The sequence below is a fragment of the Orycteropus afer genome, unplaced genomic scaffold (assembly GCF_000298275.1).
Source record: "Orycteropus afer afer isolate SDZICR_OR568_19922 unplaced genomic scaffold, OryAfe1.0 scaffold00029, whole genome shotgun sequence".
Classification (NCBI taxonomy): domain Eukaryota; kingdom Metazoa; phylum Chordata; class Mammalia; order Tubulidentata; family Orycteropodidae; genus Orycteropus; species Orycteropus afer.
Window position 1 is genome coordinate 11,846,942 of NW_006921616.1, and position 22,795 is coordinate 11,869,736.

General features: G+C 40.5%; 1 protein-coding gene across 1 annotated transcript in view; it reads left to right on the forward strand.

The window, feature by feature from the left end:
- Positions 1 to 22,795, forward strand: part of ATP8B1 (ATPase phospholipid transporting 8B1) — a 108,997-nt gene that overhangs the window by 78,287 nt on the left and 7,915 nt on the right. The window contains exons 9-16 of the mRNA XM_007935551.1: positions 2,611 to 2,799; positions 4,420 to 4,532; positions 5,903 to 6,067; positions 7,397 to 7,508; positions 8,900 to 8,975; positions 12,446 to 12,578; positions 12,992 to 13,280; positions 18,873 to 19,096. Coding sequence (XP_007933742.1) covers positions 2,611 to 2,799; positions 4,420 to 4,532; positions 5,903 to 6,067; positions 7,397 to 7,508; positions 8,900 to 8,975; positions 12,446 to 12,578; positions 12,992 to 13,280; positions 18,873 to 19,096 — 1,301 coding nt within the window. The remainder of the gene's footprint in view (positions 1 to 2,610; positions 2,800 to 4,419; positions 4,533 to 5,902; positions 6,068 to 7,396; positions 7,509 to 8,899; positions 8,976 to 12,445; positions 12,579 to 12,991; positions 13,281 to 18,872; positions 19,097 to 22,795) is intronic.

Genomic DNA, 22,795 nt, shown 5'->3' on the forward strand with positions numbered 1-22,795 from the left:
GCTGCTTCTTCATCAGGGATGTGTTCTGGGTCTGTATCCTGCTCCCTTGTTCTCCTGCTTTATCTTGCTTCTTTGTGTGGACTGTGATGGTCTTTTGTCTTCAAGACATTGTGGCATTGTTGTATTTAGATCTCTGTTAACTCTTTGTGAAGGGCAGCCAAGGATGAGTCAGGTTCTTCTTGGTGGTTCCTTATCATTGGCCCATTGGCCAGTTGGTGGAGAAGGAAGTGGTGGCTCTCACTCAGTACATGACGCTGCAGGAGGTGTGGGTATAGTTGTGTTGTATGGGGACTTTTTCTGTCTTCCACTCAGTTAGACAAAAATAACAATTGAATAACCATCAAAAAAGTAAAAGCAAATGGACATAACACACACTGTGTAATCATGCAGGAGCAGTGACTGAAAAAAGAAAAAGATGAAACAACCTCAATATCTGGGGAGAAGGCAATAAGAGAATAAAGGTAGAGAAGGAGAATAATGAAGAAAAAAAATGGGAAAAATCCAAAAAGAAAAACAAGGAACAAGGTTAATCACAAGAAAGAAAAGAAAATTGCAACCAGGAACAGAGGAAAGAAAAAAAGATGATAACTAGAACCTGGCAGGGAAAGAATGAAGAATAATAGTGAAAAGGACAAATGTAATAAAAATAATAGTAGTTTTAAAACAGACAAAAACAAACTAAAAAACAGGAAAAAAAAAATCGGTGCAGGGTAGGGCAGGGCACCCAGGCTCTGTCAAAGCTCACAGACTGGGATGGAATTCCTGCTGGCCCAGAAAGTGGGTGAGAGTAAGTGATGGCCACACCTCCTTTCACCAAGAGGGTGTGGGGTATAAGAGTAATAAGGGGAATGTTGCACCTTTCCAGTCGTCTGTGTCCAGAATGTCCTTGCAGTTCCTTGGCCAGTGGAGCCTGTTCTTAAGTCTCTGGAATCTGGGAGAACACTGTCGCTTTACATATCCAAAATGGTCAAGCCACTTGTAAACATTCAAAATGGCTGAGCTCTCCGGACAAGCAAAAATTCACAGCTCAGCCTGCCTTCCTCTTCGCTGCTTCCCCTTTTATTCACCAGTCAGCAGAGCAGTCCTCTGTGCAGTCCCTGGCTTGCAGGGCTGATTTTTTAGGTTAATTCTTATGTCCTCCCACCACTCAGCAATATCCAAGCTGTCTGTGCCATCAGGACTGCTGCCAGCCTGTAGCTCCGTACATCTCCTTCTTTGGTGTTTTCATGCAAATTCTTCTGCTAGTTGGAGGTTAGTCCGCTTCCATATCCTTCCCTTCAAGGCTCAGGGGTCCAGGATTATCTTCTGTATCTGTGTTAATTGGTTCCCCTTTTCTTTGTTGAACAGGGTCTGTGCAGTATTTCTGCCTATTCCACCATCTTATGGGAACTCAGCATGGGCTTTTTTGTGGCTTGACTTCTTGTGCTCAACACTGTGGGGTTTGTTCCTATTAAGTATAGTTGTAAATAGAAGGCAGCTTCCATTATTTGACTTTTAAACACCAAAATACTGATTTGATTGAAAAAATAATGTTTTTAAAATGTATTTATGGTGAAATAAATATACTCTATTAGAGGGAAGATAAACTGGTACAACTTTTTCAGAAAACAAAACTAATAATAAATATCAAGAGGCTTAAGAATGATCCATATTTTCTAGTTAACTGTTTTCACTACTGGGAATCTATTCCCAGAATCACAAAAACTCTTACACACATGCAAAAATGTTTATTATAATGTTATTCTCATGGCAAAAAGACATTTTGGAAATAACTTAAGTGACCTTCATAATAGAGTAAAACCAAACCAAACTCACTGCCATCGAGTCAGTTCCAACTCATAGCAACCCCTCCTTGGGTTTCCAAGGCGTTATCTCTACAGAAGTAGATTGCCCAGTCTGCCTTCTGAGGACTGGCTGGTAGGTTTGAACCACCAGCCTTCTGGTTAGCAGTTAAATGCGTTAGGCACTTTGCCACCAGTCAATTATAGTACATCCATATGCTAACACATTTACATCCTTAAAATAAAGGTTATGAAGAGTTTTTAAAGATATGACAGTATGCTAAATAGAATGTTAACAGTAATCAGGATGGACATGTTTGTTCAGCATAGTAGAAGTACTTAAAATGGATATTTACAAAAAAGTATGAGAAGGAATTAAGACAGAATATCAATAGTGTTATATTTTCTCTGGATAGTGGGATTATGGTAGCTTTTGCCTAAGGCATTTGACTGCTAACCAGAAAGCTGGCAGTTCCAAGCTACCAGCCACTTTGAGGAAGGAAGATGGGGTAAATCTACTTTCATAAGGATTTACTGCCTTGGAAACCCAGTGGGGGTCACTATGAGTTGGAATCGAGTCAGTGGCGGTGGGTTTTTGGTTTTGGTTTTTTCCTCTTTTTGGCTATTTTGTTTTAACTTCTAGTTTGTATTATTGTTTATAATTGGAATAAAACTTTAAAGTTCAAAAAGTTTCAATTTTGGAATAATCCTTAAGATTCAATGACTTGTTGGTTTGTGGCTGTTTTGAGTTTTGCAATCCATTCTGACCCCACTTAATCCTCAGTGGTAGTGAATTCTCTGGGTTTTCTCTCCTTGTTTCCGTGGTCAGGTCAGCTCAACTATCAGGCTGCCTCTCCTGATGAAGGTGCTCTGGTAAATGCCGCCAGGAACTTTGGCTTTGCCTTCCTCGCAAGGACGCAAAACACCATCACCATCAGTGAGATGGGGACTGAAAGGACCTACAGTGTTCTTGCCATCTTAGACTTCAACAGTGACCGGAAACGGATGTCTATCATTGGTAGGTCACCCTCAGGGTATGTCTTTGAATCACTCATTTGGGTATTGCCTTTCACACATTTTATGGAGTAACAGCAGCTCAGAGTAGGCAGTGGACCAACCAACAACCTGGCTCCTGGACGGTTTCAGCTGACTTACTGAAACTGGTGTCTTTTCCTTCATTCTGAGCAATGCCCATCAGCTGTAGGACATCTGAATCTTGCAAATCCTGTTGGCGTTCTTCAATAAGAGCAAATGTGGGTGCCGGCTGCTGTGTCTAGATGGCACATGTCACACACAGAAAGCAGCAGCTGCACAACTCGCAGCCTTGACACGTTCTGCTGTGACGTGCGAGCCCCCTGAGTGGGGCTGCTCTGCCCGTGCCATCAGAGAGGTGAGGACACAGCAGGAGAGCGGTTCTAGGAAGAGCGAGGCTGTGCTTGGGAATAAAATCAAACCTCCGGTCCAGGCATGCTCAGCAGGCCACCAAGTGAAGATGATGAGCATGACCTAATAGTCAATTGTTTTAACTTCATGTTTTGAAATAATTTCAAACTTAGAGAAAAGTTGCAAGAATAAAGAGCTCCTGTATACCCTTGCATGTCCACCCATTGTTAACATGTTGCTGCTTTTCTTTTGGCATTTTCATTATATATACAGGTTATTGTTTTCTGAACCACTTCAGAGTATATTGTAGGCCTAAGGCCCTTGTTTTGGTGGCACTGTGGTTAAAGCAAAAGGTCGGTGATTGAATGCATCAGCTGCTCCGCGGGAGAAGGATGAGGCAGTCTGTTTCCATAAAGAGTTACAGCTTTGGAAACCCTATGAGGCTGTTGTACTCTGTCTTGTAAGGTCACTGAGTTGGAATCGACTCGATAGCAGTGGGGTTTTTTTTGTTGTTTTTTTTTTAAACCTTCCCAGCACTGTCCTAGGCTGATAATCATGCCTGACATGTCTTAGAGAATGTAAAATCTAGTTAGCAATGAGACATGTACTATGATTAAAGTATTACAGAAATTTTTAAAAAATACAAGAAAATAATCACAAAAAATTACTCCATCATCTGAATATTAAAGGCAGTAGAGCCCCGGTGGTGCGATGGTTACGCAGTTCAGCTGCTAACCTAAATGCTGGTGGTTCACATCGACCCAGCTGCTCCATGGGAAAAATATCTGGTGATCTCATTCCATAAAGATTACAATCTAGAAAATCCCATGGGGCAGGTCTACTCTGTCACATGAGGTCACTATGTGTTGAAAATAGATTTGGCAATACCTAACAATAAGTCTTGTGAGTTTATAGATCAGAAAGATTCCTATTGGTGGGCATGGACAATGATTATGGAAGAAAGTCGCTAGTATAGAACATAAAACGTAGTAGGAAGTCAGTAAACATTTGTCAAAAGAATAAAGACAGATAGGGAAAACTGAGCCAACTCTGAAGGACTCTATTCATACTGATTTCGCTATTACATTCTCTGTGGAAGCAGTTTGCCAACTCTGTCGAAGACAGCCCTGTTCTAGGGGCACTGATGATTTTAAACTAATAGGTGAATCATTAACACAGTAAGAATCAAATTATCTTTATACATGTGGGTTTTGATTAAGAAATCAAACTCTGGTTTATTTGCTTTTCCTTCCAGTAAGAACCCCAGAAGGCAATATCAGGCTTTACTGTAAAGGTGCAGATACCGTCATTTATGAAAGGTTACATCAGATGAATCCTACAAAACAGGAGACACAGGATGCCCTGGATGTAAGTGTCACACTCACTCTTCATGCCAAAGATTGTCAACTTTCTAGTATTGTTGCTTAACCTTGAGTGAAAGCTGTATGTTAAGTGCTGGCTCCTCCCTTGCCTGGGTGTATATGAGTGAGAGGAGTACCAACGTGGAAATGTGGCAGGTTAGGTTCCAGTGCTGCCTTACTTGGACTTCCTGGGCAATGGCCATGGTGCCTTTTCCCAGGTCTTCAGGGTTGGGAGGACTGACTCCGGGACTTGTGCCTCTCTTCCAGTCATCTTGAGTGAGCTCCATACCCTACCAAGCTGTCATCTTGATATCTGTATCCCCCTACTCAATATAATATAGTATAGTGTAGTGTAGTGTAGTATAGCATAGTATAGTATAGTATAGCATAGCATGGTGAAAGAATTAACACATTCAAATATGACCTGTCATGACAAAGCAATGTGTTGGATTATTGAAGGCTACACTTTGTTAGTAGATCAGTTTGGTTTTCACTACTGTAACTAGTTACCTAACAAGGCTATATACTTAAATCTAGTGATGTTGCAGTGACTCAGAATATTTCTGGAACTTTCATTTTTGGAATTGCTTACCAATCTTCTCATTGTTTTGATTCTGTACAATTATGGCAAGGAGATGTAGTAGAGATCAGTCAGAGCTGGAGTCCCATGTCTGCCTCTTTAATACTTTTGTGTCCTTGGAAGAAATGGTTGGTATATCATATGAATCATTAATTCCTGACGTGTAAGAGTGGAGAGATAATTTCACCATGGAGGGGTGTTGCAAAAAAGCATCTTGCACAGTTCCCAGTAGGAAGTACTTCTTAAACAGATAAAATGTGACTATGAAATAATAAAACATTTTTATAGGCTCACATTTAAGCTATTTAAAATGATTTAAATCTGTTCACCACAAGAAATGTTTTATTTCAGTTTTACTAATGGTTCATGTGTTTGAGAGCTGATTTGAGGAATGAATGCTTGGTTGAAAGTTCATAGCTAAACACAGTTTGTAGGAACAAATTTATAAAGTTTTCAGGTTTGTGTTTACAACACTTTACACCCAAGGTAACTCCATTCATGTACTATTCTCTTAGTCATTAACAGGAAAAGCTTTTCTTCACCCTAGTAACTTGATTTAAAAGAAAGATACACTTTCTCCCTTTAACAAATTAGGAGATAGTAACCTAAGGATACCTGGGAAAACAAAGTCTTTTATTTAATCTCCTCTGAAAAATGTATTTGTACAGCATTTATCATATTTCATGGTCTATTTTTAATTTCCTTGAGTATTAATTCAAAATAAGTTTTCACATGTATCTTGAATTACCTAAAATTAACTATTCTGCGGGTGGGTGGATTGTCCTTCAAACAAACAGATCTTTGCAAGTGAGACTCTCAGGACCCTGTGCCTCTGCTATAAGGAAATTGAAGAGAAAGAATTTGCAGAATGGAATAAAAAGTTTATGGCTGCCAGCTTGGCCTCAACCAACCGGGAGGAAGCGCTAGACAAAGTGTATGAAGAGATTGAAAAAGACTTAATTGTGAGTCACAGCCTTAATACCTTTGCCCTTGACATTCTAAACAGTCCTGGAAACTTTATTACTATAGTTTTTATCTCATATTTGAAAAATAATTCTAACTTCAGTGTTGGAAATTGGTACAGTGGAACTAGGTCATTTGAATTTCATTTCTTCAGTAATCAAAATAGAAGTATTGCCATTATGTTGTCAGCTGTTGCTCGATGCCATCCAGTTGATTGTGACTCATAGTGGCCCTGTGTGCAACAGAAGGAAACACTGCCTGATCCTGCACCATCCTCACAGGAGGAGGTGTGTCTGAGCTCACTGTTGCAGCCTCTATGTCATTCCATCATCTTGGGAGAGTCTTCCACTTTTGGACTGACCCTCCACTTTACCGACCATGATTTCCTTCTGTAGGGATTGGTCTCTCTTTATAACACATCCAAAGTAAGCAAGACAGAGTCTTGTTGTCCTCACTTCTAAGGAGCATCCTCCAAGACAGATCTGTTTCTTCTTCTGGCAGTGCATGGTGTATTCAGTATTGCTTACCAACACCCTGATTTCAAGGCATCAATTCTTCCATCTTCCTTTATCATTGTCGAACTTCTGCATGCATATGAGACAACTGAGGAAACCACGGCTTGAGTTAGGTGTACTTTAGTCCTCAAAGTGATATCTTTGCTTTTTAACACTTTAAAGAGATCTTTTGCAGTAGATTTGCCCAATGCAGTATGTCATTTGATTCCTTAACTGCTGCTTCTATGCCATTAGGAGAAACCAAAACACAGAAAACAGTAGAAAACCTAATCCCATTCTGTTGTTTTTATATTTGCATTACATTAAAATTCGTGATGATTTTTATGGTTCCCAGCCAGCATGTACTTCTGACATTGTGGGGATGGTTGCAGTGATTTACATTTATATTTTGCAAAACCTTGAAATGAGAAAAATTTACCATTTCTAAGTCAAATTTGCGAAAATGTGATACTTAGAGCTTGTGGAGCTCAAATTTATGGGAAGTATTCAACAAGTAGTAGTAGTACTGGCTGTTAATAAGGGGCACTGGCTTATGTCTGTGTATACCAGCATATGCACAAGACAGTATATTGTCCTTGATTTTGTACTTGCTTTTTTGCCTTGGTAAATTAAGCAGTTTAGACTTTAAGAGAACAGTTTCTAGCTGTTTGATCTGTGGTGAGGATGAAACACCACAGCCTTCCCTGTTAATGCTGGCCTTTGGCTCCAGGAGAATATTTATTGGTTGGTAAACTGCCATGTTTACAGGTTGGCAGACTGCAATGGCAAGAAATTTCTGGTTTATTTAATTCCTCTTTTTCATGTCCATTCCAGCTGTTGGGAGCTACAGCCATTGAAGACAAGCTTCAGGATGGAGTTCCAGAAACCATTTCAAAACTGGCAAAAGCAGACATTAAGATCTGGGTGCTAACTGGAGACAAAAAGGGTAAATGATTGTATGGAAAATGTCTCTGCTAATTCACAGAAATTTAAAACTAAAACCAAACTCACTGCCCTGGAGTTGTCATAGCAACCCCTCCTTGGGTTTCCTACGCTGTATCACTACGGAAGTAGATTGCCCAGTCTTCCTTCCAAGGAGTGGCTAGTGGTTTGAACTGCCAGTCTTCTGGTCAGCAGTCAAATGCTTTAGGCACTACACCACCAGCGAGCTGCTGTGTTCCTTGCCCAAGATGACCTTCTCAGACTTTCCATCCTGTCCACACCCTATCCATTGCGGATGGAGGCAGTTTCCCTGAAAAGTCCTTCTCAGTTCTTCCAGCCCATCCTGAACGCATCCTCCCCTGACCTTTCATGACAGCAGAATTTCTGCCTTATCACTTAGTCACTTAGCTCCTGGTTGTGTCGCTGGTTGGCATGAGTCTTATCCCTCCAGCCAGACGTGGCTGGTCGTCCTCCCCATCCCACAGCTCTTTGCTATTTGTTGGACACAGTGGGATAGTACTAAGTGCTGATCAACTCTGAGTTATTTATAGATACATTTTTTTTTAATTCCCATTTTATTGCTTGAAAATTTTAATCAAAACCTGATACCCAAAGAATTTATTTTTCAAGTTCCATATGTAGTTGTTGGAGGTTGATACCTTACTCCACAGCTGCTCAGGGGAAACGAGTTGATTTCTCTTGCTCTCTTTTGTATCAGTGTTTTCCGTGGATGACACACTCTGATAAGCTAAGGGAAACCTAGCTCTGGCTTTACACAAATGTCAATTTATGGTAACAGAAAAAGGGCGGGAAAAAAAAAATCTTCAGATAAATTATTTCTTTATTTAACATAACAGGGATTAAACTGCTGAGTGTATTTAATACCTTAATGAAGATTTATTAAATAATGAGTATATGTATTTGATTTTAAAAAAAACATCACTATCGAGTCGACTCTGACTCATAGCAGCCCCATAGGAGGACAGAGCACAGCGGCCCTGTAGGGTTTCCAAAGCTGCCATTTTTACAGAAGCAGACTGCCACATCTTTTTGCTGTGGAGCCAATGGTGGGTTCAGATCACTGACCTTCTGGTTAGTAGCTGAGCACTTAAACACTGTGCCACCAGTGCTCCTTATTTGATAATCTAGCACATTTTATTATTGTAGTATCTCTTCCCAGACTTTAAATTTCATTTATTTTATTACAGAAAGGGTTTTTATGGAGTTTTTTATTTAAATGTGATTTCTGTACATTACTATAGGAAGAACAACATACTTGTTTGAATCTGGTTATGCTCATTAATTAAAAAAAATAAAACCTGTTATTCCTAGAGAAAGTCAGTTACTCACTTGAGTAGTAGGAATGACCTTTGACTTAATTTTATTCTGTTGTAGAAACTGCTGAAAATATAGGATTTGCTTGTGAACTTCTGACTGAAGACACCACTATCTGCTATGGGGAAGATATAAAGTAAGTCAAGGGCCCGTGCTGTTAGAGCACGTCACATTCTCATTCTCATAGATGAGAGTCACTGTTGGTAAATGCAGCAGATATGTGGAAAAGGGAGCAAGAATGTACCCATGGGTTTCCCTCACATTTAAATGAAGAGAATAGCTGGTGTCACGTTACGATAGTTTGTTCTTATTTTGAGCAGATCTGTGTTTTAGGAAAATATGGGGCCTTCAACTGCCCTTTCGGGAACCACTTGTCTCCATTCCTTAGAAGATCTTGATACCCATCTGCTAATTAAGGAAGTGGGCCTGCAACATCACTAGCAAGTTCATATGAATTATATTCATGTATTGCCTTCTTGAGGAATTTTGAAAGAAAAATAACCCTTTGCCATTAAATCGATCCTGACCAGGGCAACCCTAGGTGTCACAGAGTGGGACTGCCCCTAGGGTTTTCTTGGCTGTAACTGTCATCGAACCAGATCACTAGGCCTTTTCTTCTACAGTACTGCTGGGTGGGTTTGAACCACCAACCTTTAGGGTACCAACAGTCACAAACTGCTTCTATCACCCAGGATCCTCAAAAGAAAAGGAAAAGAAACAAAAATAAGAACCTGCCTGGAAGGAAATGTTTTGGTGGGTTATATATGTCTTGTAGGTTGCTCTTGGTCTGCCTAGATCGGTCAGGGAGTCTTTGAGCAAGCGGTTAACATGCTCAGTGGCTAACTGAAGTGTTAAAGGTTTGCATCTCCCTCCAAGTACCTTGGAAGAAAGGCCTGACCATCTATTTCCAAAAAACTAGCCATTCAAAACCCTACGGAGCACAGTTCTACCTTGACACGTGTGGGGTTGCTATGAGCTGGGACTGACTCGACTCTATGGCCATTTGTCAGGTGGGGCAAGCGTAATACTTCAAACTTCAGCTAATGCTGACACCATCACCCTTGAACCAGAGTCACAGCTGACCTGGAAACATGTAGCAGAAGCTGTGTCTTGTTAGGAAGCTTGAATGTGCTACACTCAGTTACTGTGATGTGTTTGTTGATGGGGTGATAGATCCATTTACTCCTCAAGCTCTTTCTGACCTCCTCTAAGCACAAGGCCAAATGGAGCTGTTAACACTGGCACTTGTGTGGTCTTGTAAGATGATGAGGGAACTGACGGTCTTTATTAGTCTTCTCTCTAGTGGTGGTGATGAAGCTTTCGTAAGTTGCTCCAGTGTATGGGCATTCTGCTAAATTACACAAGCAAAGTCAGCAGTCTTCTAAGTGACCTGAGAATTTAAATAGATCAGTTCTGTTTGAACAGGGGTACATAAATCATGCCTCTTTGTGCTTTTAGCTTTTAGAAAGTAGCAACAGACAAATAAATGTTTAATATATTTTTCTTTGGTTTCAAGTAATTTGGTTAATGATCATAATGTTTTATTTCTTATCAGTGGGGCCTTAAGAAAAGTTCTTTCTGCCAAAAATGTTGAAAATTGGGCCATGTGCTAACAAAAAATTTATGCAAGTAGCAAATTTTATGCAAGTGCTCCTAGCCAAGTTTATCTTTATAGAGAAGTGAATTATCTTTCTGAGTAGTTCCTGAAAAAAGATGGTTCCTGTAGAATATTTTGAATATATACTGTATCACTATGGAAGTAGATTGCCCAACCTTCCTTCTGAGGAGTGGCTGGTGGGTTTGAACCACCAGCCCTCTGGGTAGCAGTCAAATGCCTTAGGCAGTATGCCACCAGAGCTCCCGTGGTTCTCAAATAGGGGTGATTTTGCCCTCTTGGGAACATTTTAGCCATGTCTGGAGAAATTTTTGCTTGCCACAACAGGAGAGGGGAGTACTACTGGCATCTAGTGGGTACAGCCCAGGGATGTTGCTAAATACCCTACAATGCATGAGGGACAGCCCCTACAGCAAAGACTTATCCAGCCCCAAAAGTCAACAATGCCAAGGTTGAAAAACCAGCTCTTGAAAGGAAAAATCATGTCTGTCTGTGTGTGTGTGAGAAAGAGAGAGATGGGAAAAGTTCGGTGCTGAGAATTCAGAGAGTTGAGTCCTCATTCCAATTTCCCGTCAACTTGCTTCAAGCAACTCACAACACTGCTTTTGGGCTTGGTTTCCTTATTTATAACATGAGGAGATTGGACAAGGTCCTTTCCACTCCTAAAATTCCATGACTCATGTTTTATCATGTGGATGTGTTACATTTGGTCTTCTTGTTAGTTTGTTCACATAAACTAGAAAGGACCTCCTTTCTGCTAAACTTGGGAGGTAGGATTCACCCCCAATGTATTGGAATTCAGGATCAAGATCATTTTCCTTCTGTTGCTTGTGAGCACACTGTCAACTGCATCCTTCTTTGGGTGCTGAGCAGATTATGAAGTGCCACAAACATGGTGCTCCATGGTGGAGGAACCAGGGTTATACAGTTGATCTTTATTTTCACAGATTCTGTATTTGCGAATTTGCCTACTTGCTAAAATTTATCTGTAACCCCAAAATCAGTACTCACTATGCACTCCCAGTCATTCACTGAGAGCGGTGAAAAATTCTGTCACCAACGTGCACGTTCCCAGCTGACGTCAAACAAGGTGACACTCTGCCATCTTGTTTTGGTTCTCATATTGCTAGCAAATGTCCTCACTGCAGCCATCCTTTGCATTTTTGTTGGTGATTTCACTGTTTAATATGGCCCCCAAGCAGAGTACTAAAGTGCTGCTTACTGTTCCTAACACAAGGCTGGGATACGCCTTACGGAGAAAACACATGTTTAAATACATTTAATTCAAGCATGCGTTCTAGCACTGTTGCCCGTGAGCTCATTGTTAGTCAATCAATCCACCAAAAACCATGCACACTGCCCTTGAGTCGATTGTAACTCATTAGCAACCCTATGTTGTTGTTGTTATGTACCATCGAGTCAGATTTGACTCATAGTGACCCCTCCTTGGGTTTCCGAGGGAGTATCACTATGGAAGTAGATTGCCCCATCTTCCTTCTGAGGAGTGGCTGGTGGGTTTGAACCTCCAGCCTTCTGGTTAGCAGTCAAGTGCCATAGGCACTATGCTACCAGAGCTCCTTAGCAACACTATAGGACACAGTAGAACTGCCCTGTAGGGTTTCTAAAACCATTTAGGCTGCCTCATCTTTCTCCCACAGAGTGGCTGCTGGGTTCAAACCACCAGCCTTTTAGTTAGCAGCCAAGTGCTTTACCACTGTGCCACCAGGGCTCCTACTTAAAGCAGAAACACACATAAAATAAAGTTATGTATTGATTGGTTGATGAAAAACTGTGACTAGAGGCATGGAGGAACCTAACCCCGTGGTTTCCTGTAGGAGCAATGGTTCTGTATCTGCTAATTCAGTGTTCACAATGACTTTATAGAACATAAATACCTTGAATAATGAGAATTGACTGCATGTCAAAATATCTCACAGTGAAGGACCTGTTTATGTTCATGTGTTTTCAACACTTCCATTTGTTTCTCCTAGTTCTCTTCTCCACACAAGGATGGAAAACCAGAGGAACAGAGGTGGAGTCTATGCAAAATTCGCACCCCCGGTGCATGAACCTTTCTTTCCTTCTGGCGGAAACCGTGCTTTAATCATCACTGGTTCTTGGCTGGTATGTATCTTTGGTGTATCCATTTGTTTGTCTCAAACTAAAGCCGTTTGTTATGGACCAGTTTTGGATGGGATTACATATTAAGTGACAACCAAAAAATCTCTTAGCTTATAAGTGAAAGTATATCTTCCCAAGTCTGACACTTAATATTATATATAAACAAAAGGAATTGTACTAAACTGATTAACACTGGTTATCCCTTGCCTATCAATTAATAAGCAATTTTAATTTTCTTCTTTGCACATGTTTGTATTTTCATTTTTATTGTAAATATATTTTATAGTCAGAATAAAATAATCGATGCTACAACACACCCAGGAATTATTCTTCCCATAATTAAAGTTTGGGGAATGGAATAGTATTTAGTGTAAAAATTAAAATGGTGGTTATCATTTCCTTCTTTGATCTTGCAGAATGAAATTCTTCTAGAGAAAAAGAGCAAGAGAAGTAAGATTCTGAAACTGAAGTTCCCGAGGACAGAAGAGGAAAGACGGATGCGGACTCACAGTAAAAGAAGACTTGAGGCTAAGAAAGAGCAGCAGCAGAAGAACTTTGTGGACCTGGCCTGCGAGTGCAGCGCAGTCATCTGCTGCCGTGTCACGCCCAAGCAGAAGGCCATGGTGGTGGACCTGGTGAAGAGGTACAAGAAGGCCATCACGCTGGCGATTGGAGATGGGGCCAATGACGTAAATATGATCAAAAGTGAGTCTCGTACAGATGGCCAGTGAGACCTGAATTGCTAAAGAGAAGAAATGGCAGGAATGTGTTTTAGGGAAGTGTTTTCAGATGGCATTTCTTAACTGAGTTAACCATGATGACTAAGCCTGTGACCCACACTCAGGAAACTCACAGTCTAGCTAGCAGGAATGTAAGGAATGACACTGGTACTCAGAGAGTACTGAGTAGAAGACTAGGCTAAATTCTGGTCTAAAAGTGGGTTTACCCTTATTTCTTTCCTTCTTTTACATACATTTTGTTTTGGTTTCTCCCCTCCCTCTTGTTGGTCCTCCTCCTATTTGCTCATGCTTCTTAAAAATCCTGATATATTTTTGCAAAAACCAAAAACAAAACCCAGCATTCTGCTGAGCTGAGCACTAAGTGCTGAACTGTGCTCTCTCTGGTATTGGCTTTGAGAACATATTCCCTCTCAGCCGTCTTCCTGCCTTTGGTAAATCTGTTGGAACGTTACCGTTGGGTGACCTGGTGTGAGTTCAGAGGAGCACGTTTGGCACTGAAGCACAACGTGGTCTCGCCCTCCTGATCTTCCTGGAAAACTGCCAGGGGATGTTTTGCTGGTTGGAGGAGGACCTGAGGTTCCCACACACGAAAGGATGCAGAAACACGCTTGCACTGTTATTCAAGTGTGCGGAACCGAGCCCTGGCCTCTTGTCTATGCAGCTGAGTCCTGCTCCCTTTTTCTCTCTGTGCTGGAAAAGAGTGATTTGTACTGAAAATGCCCAAACTAGGTGGCCCTGAATACTTGGCCTACTACTGCCAAAATGCTGTGTCACCTTGGGCTTATCCTCTGAGGTCTTAGTTTTTTCATCTGAAAATGAAAATTATCTGTGTTGTCTCTTCCAGCTCTGTGATATTATTAAGATGAAATATTTTATGAATATCCATATATATATATATATATATATATATTGTTGTTGTTCTGGTAGCTTAAATGCATTGAATATTGCTACTTTGTGACTCATGGGTCTGTCTTTCTTTTCTTAGACTCTCCTCCTTTTCCTTGATACGCACTAAGGATACTCCAACTTTATCTTCCTCAGCAGGAGTCCTCTCTATGACGTATGGCTCTTGCTTTGTTATCTGTGTGTATGTCTGTCTCCGCTGTCAGTGACTCCCCTTTACTGTTCCTTGCACATGCTTGTCCTACCATATGAATGGCATTTCTTGTTTGAAATCAAGCCTGTTTTTTCCGCTGTAGCCAGCTTCGGTTTGTTTTCCATTACATACCCTTAACTAAAACCAAAAAACAAACGCACTGCCATCGAGTCAGATCCAACTCATAGTGACCCCTTCTTGAGTTTCCAAGGTGGTATCTCTACAGAAGTAGACTGCTCAACCTTCCTTCCGAAGAGTGACTGGTGGGTTTGAACTGCAAGCCCCTGTTAGCAGTCAAGTGCCTTAGGCACTACGCTACCAGAGCTCCTTACCCTTAACTGCTGTTGTTGTTGTTATGTGCTATCGAGTTGGACCCGACTCATAGCAAGCCCTCCTTGGGTTTCCAAGGCAGTATCACTGTGGAAGTAGATTTCCCCATCTTCCTTCCGAGGAATAGCTGGTGGGTTTGAACCGTCAGCCTTCTGGTTAGCAGTCAAGTGCCTTAGGTACTAAGCAACCAGAGCTCCTTACACTTAACTAGCTGTGCCAAAAGGCCTAACTGTTGTTGTTGTTGTTATGTGCCGTCGAGTCGGCCCCGACTCATAGCGACCCCTCCTTGGGTTTCCGAGGCAGTATCACTACGGAAGTAGGATTGCCCAACCTTCCTTCCGAGGAGTGGCTGGTGGGTTTGAACCGCCAGCCGTCTGGTTAGCAGGCAAGTGTCTTAGCCACTATGCTACCAGAGCTCCCAAAGGCCTAACTAGATATTCTTTTTACTTAGTTTGAATGTAGTCTTCTAGATGCTGGGAGTGGGTTGCCTTAGCTTTGCCATCTGATGATTATCTGACTTTAGCCTTGAAATTCTTTTTCTTCAGAGTTCACTGATCAAAAGCAAGAGGGGTCAAGGAAATCATCACAGCTAACTGTAAAGAAAATTTCAGTTTTTCTAAATATTTTATTAAGGTCTGCCTATGCCAGGGGCCTTTATATGTGAATATTATAGTTATATATAATTAAGGAGCATCCAGGAGTCCCTGTGGGACAAACCGTTAAACACTTGACTACTAACTGAAAGGTTGGTGGTTCAAACCCAACCCAGAGCCACCTTGGAAGAAAATCCTGTCAGTTTGCCTCCTAAAGGTCACAGCATTGAAAAACTATAGAGCATACTTCTACACTGCAGCACATAGAGTTACCATGAACCAGAATTGACTCAATAGCGACTGGTTGGCTTTTGCTTATTTGTTTTTTATGGACCATCCATCTTGAGCACACCTTGAGGTCTCATTGGAAGTTAGTAGGTTTCTTCAAGTATTGTTAGTGCCTTTTTGTAATTTATAAATGGTTTAATTTCTTTCAACTGAATCAAGAGCAATATACAGAAAGAATTGTTCATAAAGGAGTAAAGTGAAATTCAGATGTCAAAATAATCCCACCATTTGGTAACATGTTTCCTGTTTAGCATAAAATCAAAAGTAAGATGAACAAAAGGGAGTCTTGCACAGACAGACAGTGAGACCTGAACCACTAAAGGAGAGAAATAACAGGAACATTTATTATGTAGTTTCACAAAGATGGTCAAAAGTAGAGGGAATTGCAACCACCATGTCTTTACCCCATGAGCTACTTGTGAGACCCTTCTCCCTGTCTTGTGCCTAAGGATGTCTATGGGCTGGGTGGGTCTGGTCTTTTCTTGGTCTGAGACTCTGGTAACATACAGGCGGCAGGAAAGAGATGAGATAAAAGCAGGGCTTTAGTAAGAGAGTAAGAGATTGGTTCGTTGGGGATTACAGTGGAGTACCTGATAATAAAAGGCCACCTGGGTGGCACAGAGTGTTAAGTGTTCAGCGACTAACTGAAAGATTGATGGTTCAAGTCATCCCAGAGACACCTTGGAAGAAAGGCCTGGAGATCTGTTTCTGAAAAATCAGCCCTTGAAAACCTCAGAGAGCCCAGTTCTGCTCTGACCCACATGGGCCACCAAGAACCAGCATCTACTCAACAGCACTGGTTAACTGGGGCTTAGCAATGAGGCATTTGAAACCACATTTGGAAAATCTTGGTGCCTATATTTAGATTTTAGAAAAAGGCTGTGTTGCTTCATAGAGCATCTGCTCAGTTGCCTTTAATTACCCAGTGAGCTGTGACAGTGTTCATTTCCCATATTGCCCTTGGTCTGCTCAGTGGAAAGGTTAGGCTGCATGCCAGCTCCTGAAGCAAGGGCTCCTCTTCCATAGCCCGACAGCCGGGAAGCATCACCACCTTTCCTTCTGTTGCTTATTCAGGAGAAAAGGCTGTGGTGTGGGAGGAAAGAGCAGTTTGGCAGCCACAGTGATAATAAGAACCATTTGTATGTTTTGAAAGGGGCCATCAATAGTGACTGAAATACAACTTATTTTTCAGGACTGCAATGTGTTATTGAAAACTTTTAGGTTTGGTCAGGTCACTAATGTTATGCCTGGAATTTGCCAGACCTTGTGTTCTACAACTGGGACAGCATTTTTGAAGTTGCTTTTAGTCAGTAACTCTGCTGAGTTTGCAGACTTCTCGGGGGCTGAGTGAAAACACACCTATTAAGGTTGTGTTTACTAACATATTTTTTTCTAATTTATCTGTGTCTTTTTTTTTTTTTAAAGTTTTGTGGCTTTTAAGACCTACATGAAACCTATAATCTACTAATGTGAAAACAGTATTTAATGATTTTTTTAGAAGACTGAATCAGACTATGACTTTTTTTTTTCTTTCTTTTTTAAATTCATTCTAGAAAACTTTTGTCCTCAAAATCTTAAGGTCATGGGTGGACCATGACTAGGTCTTTGAAAGTGTTTTGTTAAAACTCTTTTGATTATAAGTTTCAGAGAACAACTGAAGCTACCTAAAGGACAGAAGGAATTTACAATAAAGATTCATAGCTGTCTAACGGCACCCAAGAGGCCGGGGCTCAAGAAAATGCTGGGAGTGCACTAGGAACCCAGAGTCTGTCTGCTTGCCTGACTGACTGACAGCCTGGCTGTCTGTCTCTCTGCAGACAATTTATTTCTCAGGCCTGACAATCCCTCAGAAATCAATTTATCTGTACCATGTCTCAAAACTTTACATATTAGCCTTGCACACACACACACACACTCTCTCTCTCTCACACATACACACAGATTTACTAAAATCCTAATTTTAAGATGTAAGAAAAAGACAGATTTGCCCAATTTGAATTTTCTATCATTTAGGATTTAGGTCAAGAAACAGACCACTGTAGGTATTTTCAGTAAGTAGTTATTTAATACAGGGAATTGGGTGCTTGTAAAAGGTTGAGTAGATTGAAAAAAGGTCTAAGCTGAGTCTCTAAGCTCTGGATTATTCTCCAGAGGAGCTTCTACATTTGAGGGTCTTCTGGAGAACCTCTCAGTTAAGAACACTTTGCATAAAAGATGGAAACAATCTACGTACCCATCAGCGGAAGAGTGGATGACCAAACTACGGTACATACACATAATGGAATGCTATGCAGCAGTAAAGAATAATGTAGAGTCTGCAAAACACCGCATAATATGGATGAACTTGGAGTACATTATGCTGAGGGGAATAAGTCAATCACAGAAGGACAAGTAGAGTATTAGTTGTAAGAAACTAATTTGTTGTTGTGGAGGGTCAAGGAAAGGTTTATATATGGAGGGAAACTTTACTGGTTGTCAGGGGTGGGAGAAGAGGGGAGGGAACATTGCAAAAAAAAAAAAAAAGAATTGACCCATGTCACTTTAGTTTTGTGTATTTCACTGTACATAAATTATATTTCAATAAAATGCATTAAAAAAAAAAAGAACACTTTGCATTTGCCTGTCAACAGGCTGGGATATGGATATGAATTCTACTGCAGAAATTGCTAGGGGGAGGGATGTTGGGCTCTGATTCACTTTCCATTCTAAACCACTGAAAAGTGTGTCCAAGTGGTAGAACTAATCCACATAGGCAACCTCCCTACAGGGGAGTCTAGGAAATGTGGGGTTTAAAATTTGCTTCTCAACCTCTCAAGTTAGAACAAAGGCAGAGAATAGAGGTTGAGAGAGCCAATTGCTAATGTCTTCTTCAGATTACCTATCTGCTCATGATTGACTTAGCTGTGGCCAGACAGGCAGACATACATGGTATAAACATGGGTCCCTGTGGTTGGGAGGGATGGCTTATGGGCTGAGCAGATAATCCAAATGGAATTCACCAGCTACACGAGATCCTTTCACAAGTATCTAGGGAGTTCCTGCTGAGCTTCTGTTGAGCAAACTGTACCTCTGACTTTGAGTTGAGGTCAGAAGCTGGAGGTCTGGGATGGTGAGCAAGAACTTTTCTATTTCCTGTTCCATGAATACCTGTCTTTGTTTTTGAGTTGCTATTGAAACACTGTTACCATCTCAATGTCTTGCCTTAAAGATAGGCTTACGATTCACAGTATCTTCTCCCTCTGCCCAATAGCTGCCCACATTGGTGTTGGAATAAGTGGACAAGAAGGCATGCAGGCTGTCATGTCGAGTGACTTTTCCTTCGCTCAGTTCAGATACCTGCAGAGATTGTTACTGGTGCATGGTCGGTGGTCTTACATACGGATGTGCAAGTTCCTACGATACTTCTTTTATAAAAACTTTGCATTTACTTTGGTTCACTTCTGGTACTCCTTCTTCAACGGGTACTCTGCACAGGTAATAGTTTCTTTTTTGAAATGAGTAAAGTTCATCTCTTCATAAGCTTCTTAGTTCTGGAAATATACATTTGTTTCTTCCCCTGAATACTTAAAGTTTTGGCGCTATATCTTCTCAAAGTTGAAGCATGGATTAATGGAGATTATGGATTACTTTTCTAAAATGTTTCTGGTACTTTAACAGTATTTTCTTTTACCTTTGGGGGGGTGGGATTTGTTTAGGTGTCTGTAAATATTTTTTCCCATACTTTACCTTGCCATTAAGAATAGTGAGAACACATTATTCAACTTAGAAAGTATAAAATTATATTGCAACCAAGGCTAAAGGGATTATATAAATTTTGGACAACTGTAGATCTATTATATCTCTGTTGTTTTCTGTTTTTGTTTTTGCTGAAATGAGAGTGGAGGATATATCTAATATGTTAAAATGGTATTGTAGCAGGAAAAAAAAATTAGTTAAAAAAGAACATAAGTCAGTGCCTTTGGTTGCCCAAACTCCCTTGATGCTGTGCTGAAGGCAAATGGTGTCAGAGAAACCTAAGAAACCGAGGGCCAATGGAGACCTTGGTTAGGGACGAGTCTCCTCTCCATTTCTGTACAGGACTGTATGTAACCTTTGGCCCTGAGAAGGCTCATTTCCTCTTGTCCAGCTCACTATGGAGTGTGCTTAGCTCTTCAGAAACATGATTTTTAGAGTCAATCAAATTCTGTTTTAGATATTTTTAATGGAAAAGCTGGAATTGCAAAGTTAAAGACCATTTCAATGATGCTTGATTTTGAGCCAGCTTTTTATTTTAGTGACTCTAATGCATTAATAGAAGCTGTGGTAGCATAGTGCCTAAGGCACTTGACTGCTAACCAGAAGGCTGGCGGTTCAAACACACCAGCCAATCCTCGGAAGGAAGGTTGGGCAATCCTACTTCCGTAGTGATACCACCTCGGAAGCCCAAGGAGGGGTCGCTATGAGTTGGAGCCAACTCGACGGCACACAACAACAACAACAATGCATTAATAAGTGAATATAAAACGATGCTGTCACTCGTCAGTCAGTTTGTCCCACTGTGGTGGCTTGCATACTGCTCTGATGATACTGGAAGCTATGCCCCCAGTATTTCAGTTACCAGCAGGTTTCAGGGGAGCTTTCCAACTGAAACAGACTGGAAAAAAGAACATGGCCAGGGCCACTTCTGAAGAATTGGCCACTGAAAACTTTCTGAATAGCAAGAAACATTGTCTGATACAGTGCTAGAAGATGAGCCTCTCAGATTGGAACACACTCAAAGTACAACTGGGCAAGAGCTGCCACCTCCAACTACAGTTGACCATGCATAGATGGAGTGAAATTTCAGAACCTTCATTTGCTGATATTGCATGACTCAAAATGAGAAGAAACAGCTGCAAACATCCATTAGCATGGAATGTATGAAGTATGAATCTGGGAAAACTGGAACTTGTCAAAAATGAAATGGAATGCATAAAGATTGGATATCCTAAGCATTAGTGAGCCTAGGGATTAATGGATTGGTATGGGCCATTTTGAATTGGACAGTCATATGGTCTACTATGTAGAGAATGACAAATTGAAGAGGAATGGCATTGCATTCATCATCAAAAAGAACATTTTGAGATTTAGCCTGAAGTACAGCACTGTCAGTGATAGGATACTATCCACATGCCTACAAGGAAAACCAGTTAACATGATTATTATTCAAATTTGTGTACCAACCATTAAAGCCAAAGTTGAAAAATTGAAGATTTTTACCAACTTCCACAGTCTGAAATTGACCAAATATGCAATCAAGATGTATTGATAATTACTGGTAATTGGAATGAGAAAGCTGGAAACAAAGAAGAAGCATCAGTAGTTGAAAAATATGGACTTGGGGATAGAAATGGCACCAGACATCCCATGACAGAATTTTGTAAGACCAACTATTCATTGTAAATATCTTTTTTTTCAACCACATAAAATACATGTTGACCTTGCCAAATCGAATACAGAGGAATAAAATAGATTACATCTGTGGAAAAAGATGATGGAGAAGCTCAATATCATCAGTCAGAACAAGGCCAGGGGCCAACTGAAGAACAGACCATCAATTGCTCCTATGCAAGCTGAAGTTGAGGCTGAAGAAATTAAAACAAGTCCATGAGAGCCAAAATACAACCTTAAGTAGATCCCACCTGAATTTAGAGCCCATCTGAAGAATAGATCTGACGTGTTGAACATCAGTGACTGAAGACCTGTCGAGTTGTGGAATGACATCAAGGATATCGTACATGAAGAAAGCAAAAGGTCATTAAAAAGGCAGGAAAGGAAGAAAAAAAAAAATGGATGTCAGAAGAGACTCTGAAACTTGCTCTTGAAAATAAAGTACCTAAAGCGAATGGAAGAAATGATAAAGTAAAAGAACCAAACAGAATATTTCAAAGGGCAGCTCAGGAAGACAAACTAACGTATTATAATGAAATTTGTAAACGCTTGGAGTTAGAAATCAAAAGGGAAGAAAATACTCAGCAGTTCTCAAGCTGAAACTTGAAGAAAAAATTCAAGCCTCAAATTATAACACTGAAAAAGATTCTACAGGCAAAATATTGAATGATGCAGGAAGCATCAAAAGAAGATGGAAAATAGTACACAGAGTCACTATACCAAAAAGAATTGATTAACATTCAGTCGTTCCAGGAAGTAGCATGTGGTCAAGAACCAACAGTATCGAAGGAAAAAGTACAGGCTGCGCTGAAGGCACTGGTGAAAAACAAGGCTCCAGGAATTGATGGGATACCCACTGAGATGTTTCAACAAACAGGTGCCACACTAGAAGCACTCACTCATTTATGAGAAGGAATTTGAAAGACAGCTGTCTGGCTAGCCTACTGGATTAGATCCAAATTTGTGCCCATTCCAAAGAAAGGTGATCCAACAGAATGTGGATATTATCAAACAACATCATTAATATCACACATAAGTAAAATTTTGCTGAAGATAATCCAATAACGGTTGCAGCAGTATACTGACAGAGAACTGACAGAAATTCAAGCTAGATTCAGAAGAGGACATGGAATGAGGGGATAACACTGTTGATGGATCTTAGCTGACAGCAAAGAATACCAGAACTATGTTTACCTATGTTTTATTGACTATGCAAAGGTATTCAGCTACAAATGATAGGTAACATGAAGAACAGGAATTCCAGAATACTTAATTGTGTTTATGAGAATCTGTACATAGACCAACAGGCAGTCATTTGAACAGACCGAGGCATACTGCATGGTTTAAAATAAGGAAAGGTGTGTATCAAGGTTGTATCCTTTCATCATACCTATTCAGTTTGTATGCTAAGCAAATAATCCAAGAAGCTGGACTATAGGAAGAAGAATCCAGCATCAGGATCAGAGGAAGACTCATTAACAACCTACGATAGGCAGATGATACAACCTTGCTTGTTGAAAGTGAAGAAAACTTGAAGTACTTACTGATCAAGTTCTGTGACTTTAGACTTCAATATGGATTATACCTCAACATAAAGAGAACAAAAATCCTCACAAGTAGACCAATAAGCAACATATTAAATGAAGACAAGATTGAAATTGTCAAGGACTTCATTTTACTTGCATTCACAATCAGCGCCCATGGAAGCAGCAGTCAAGAAATCAAATGACATATTGCATCAGGCAAATCTGCAGCAAAAGATCT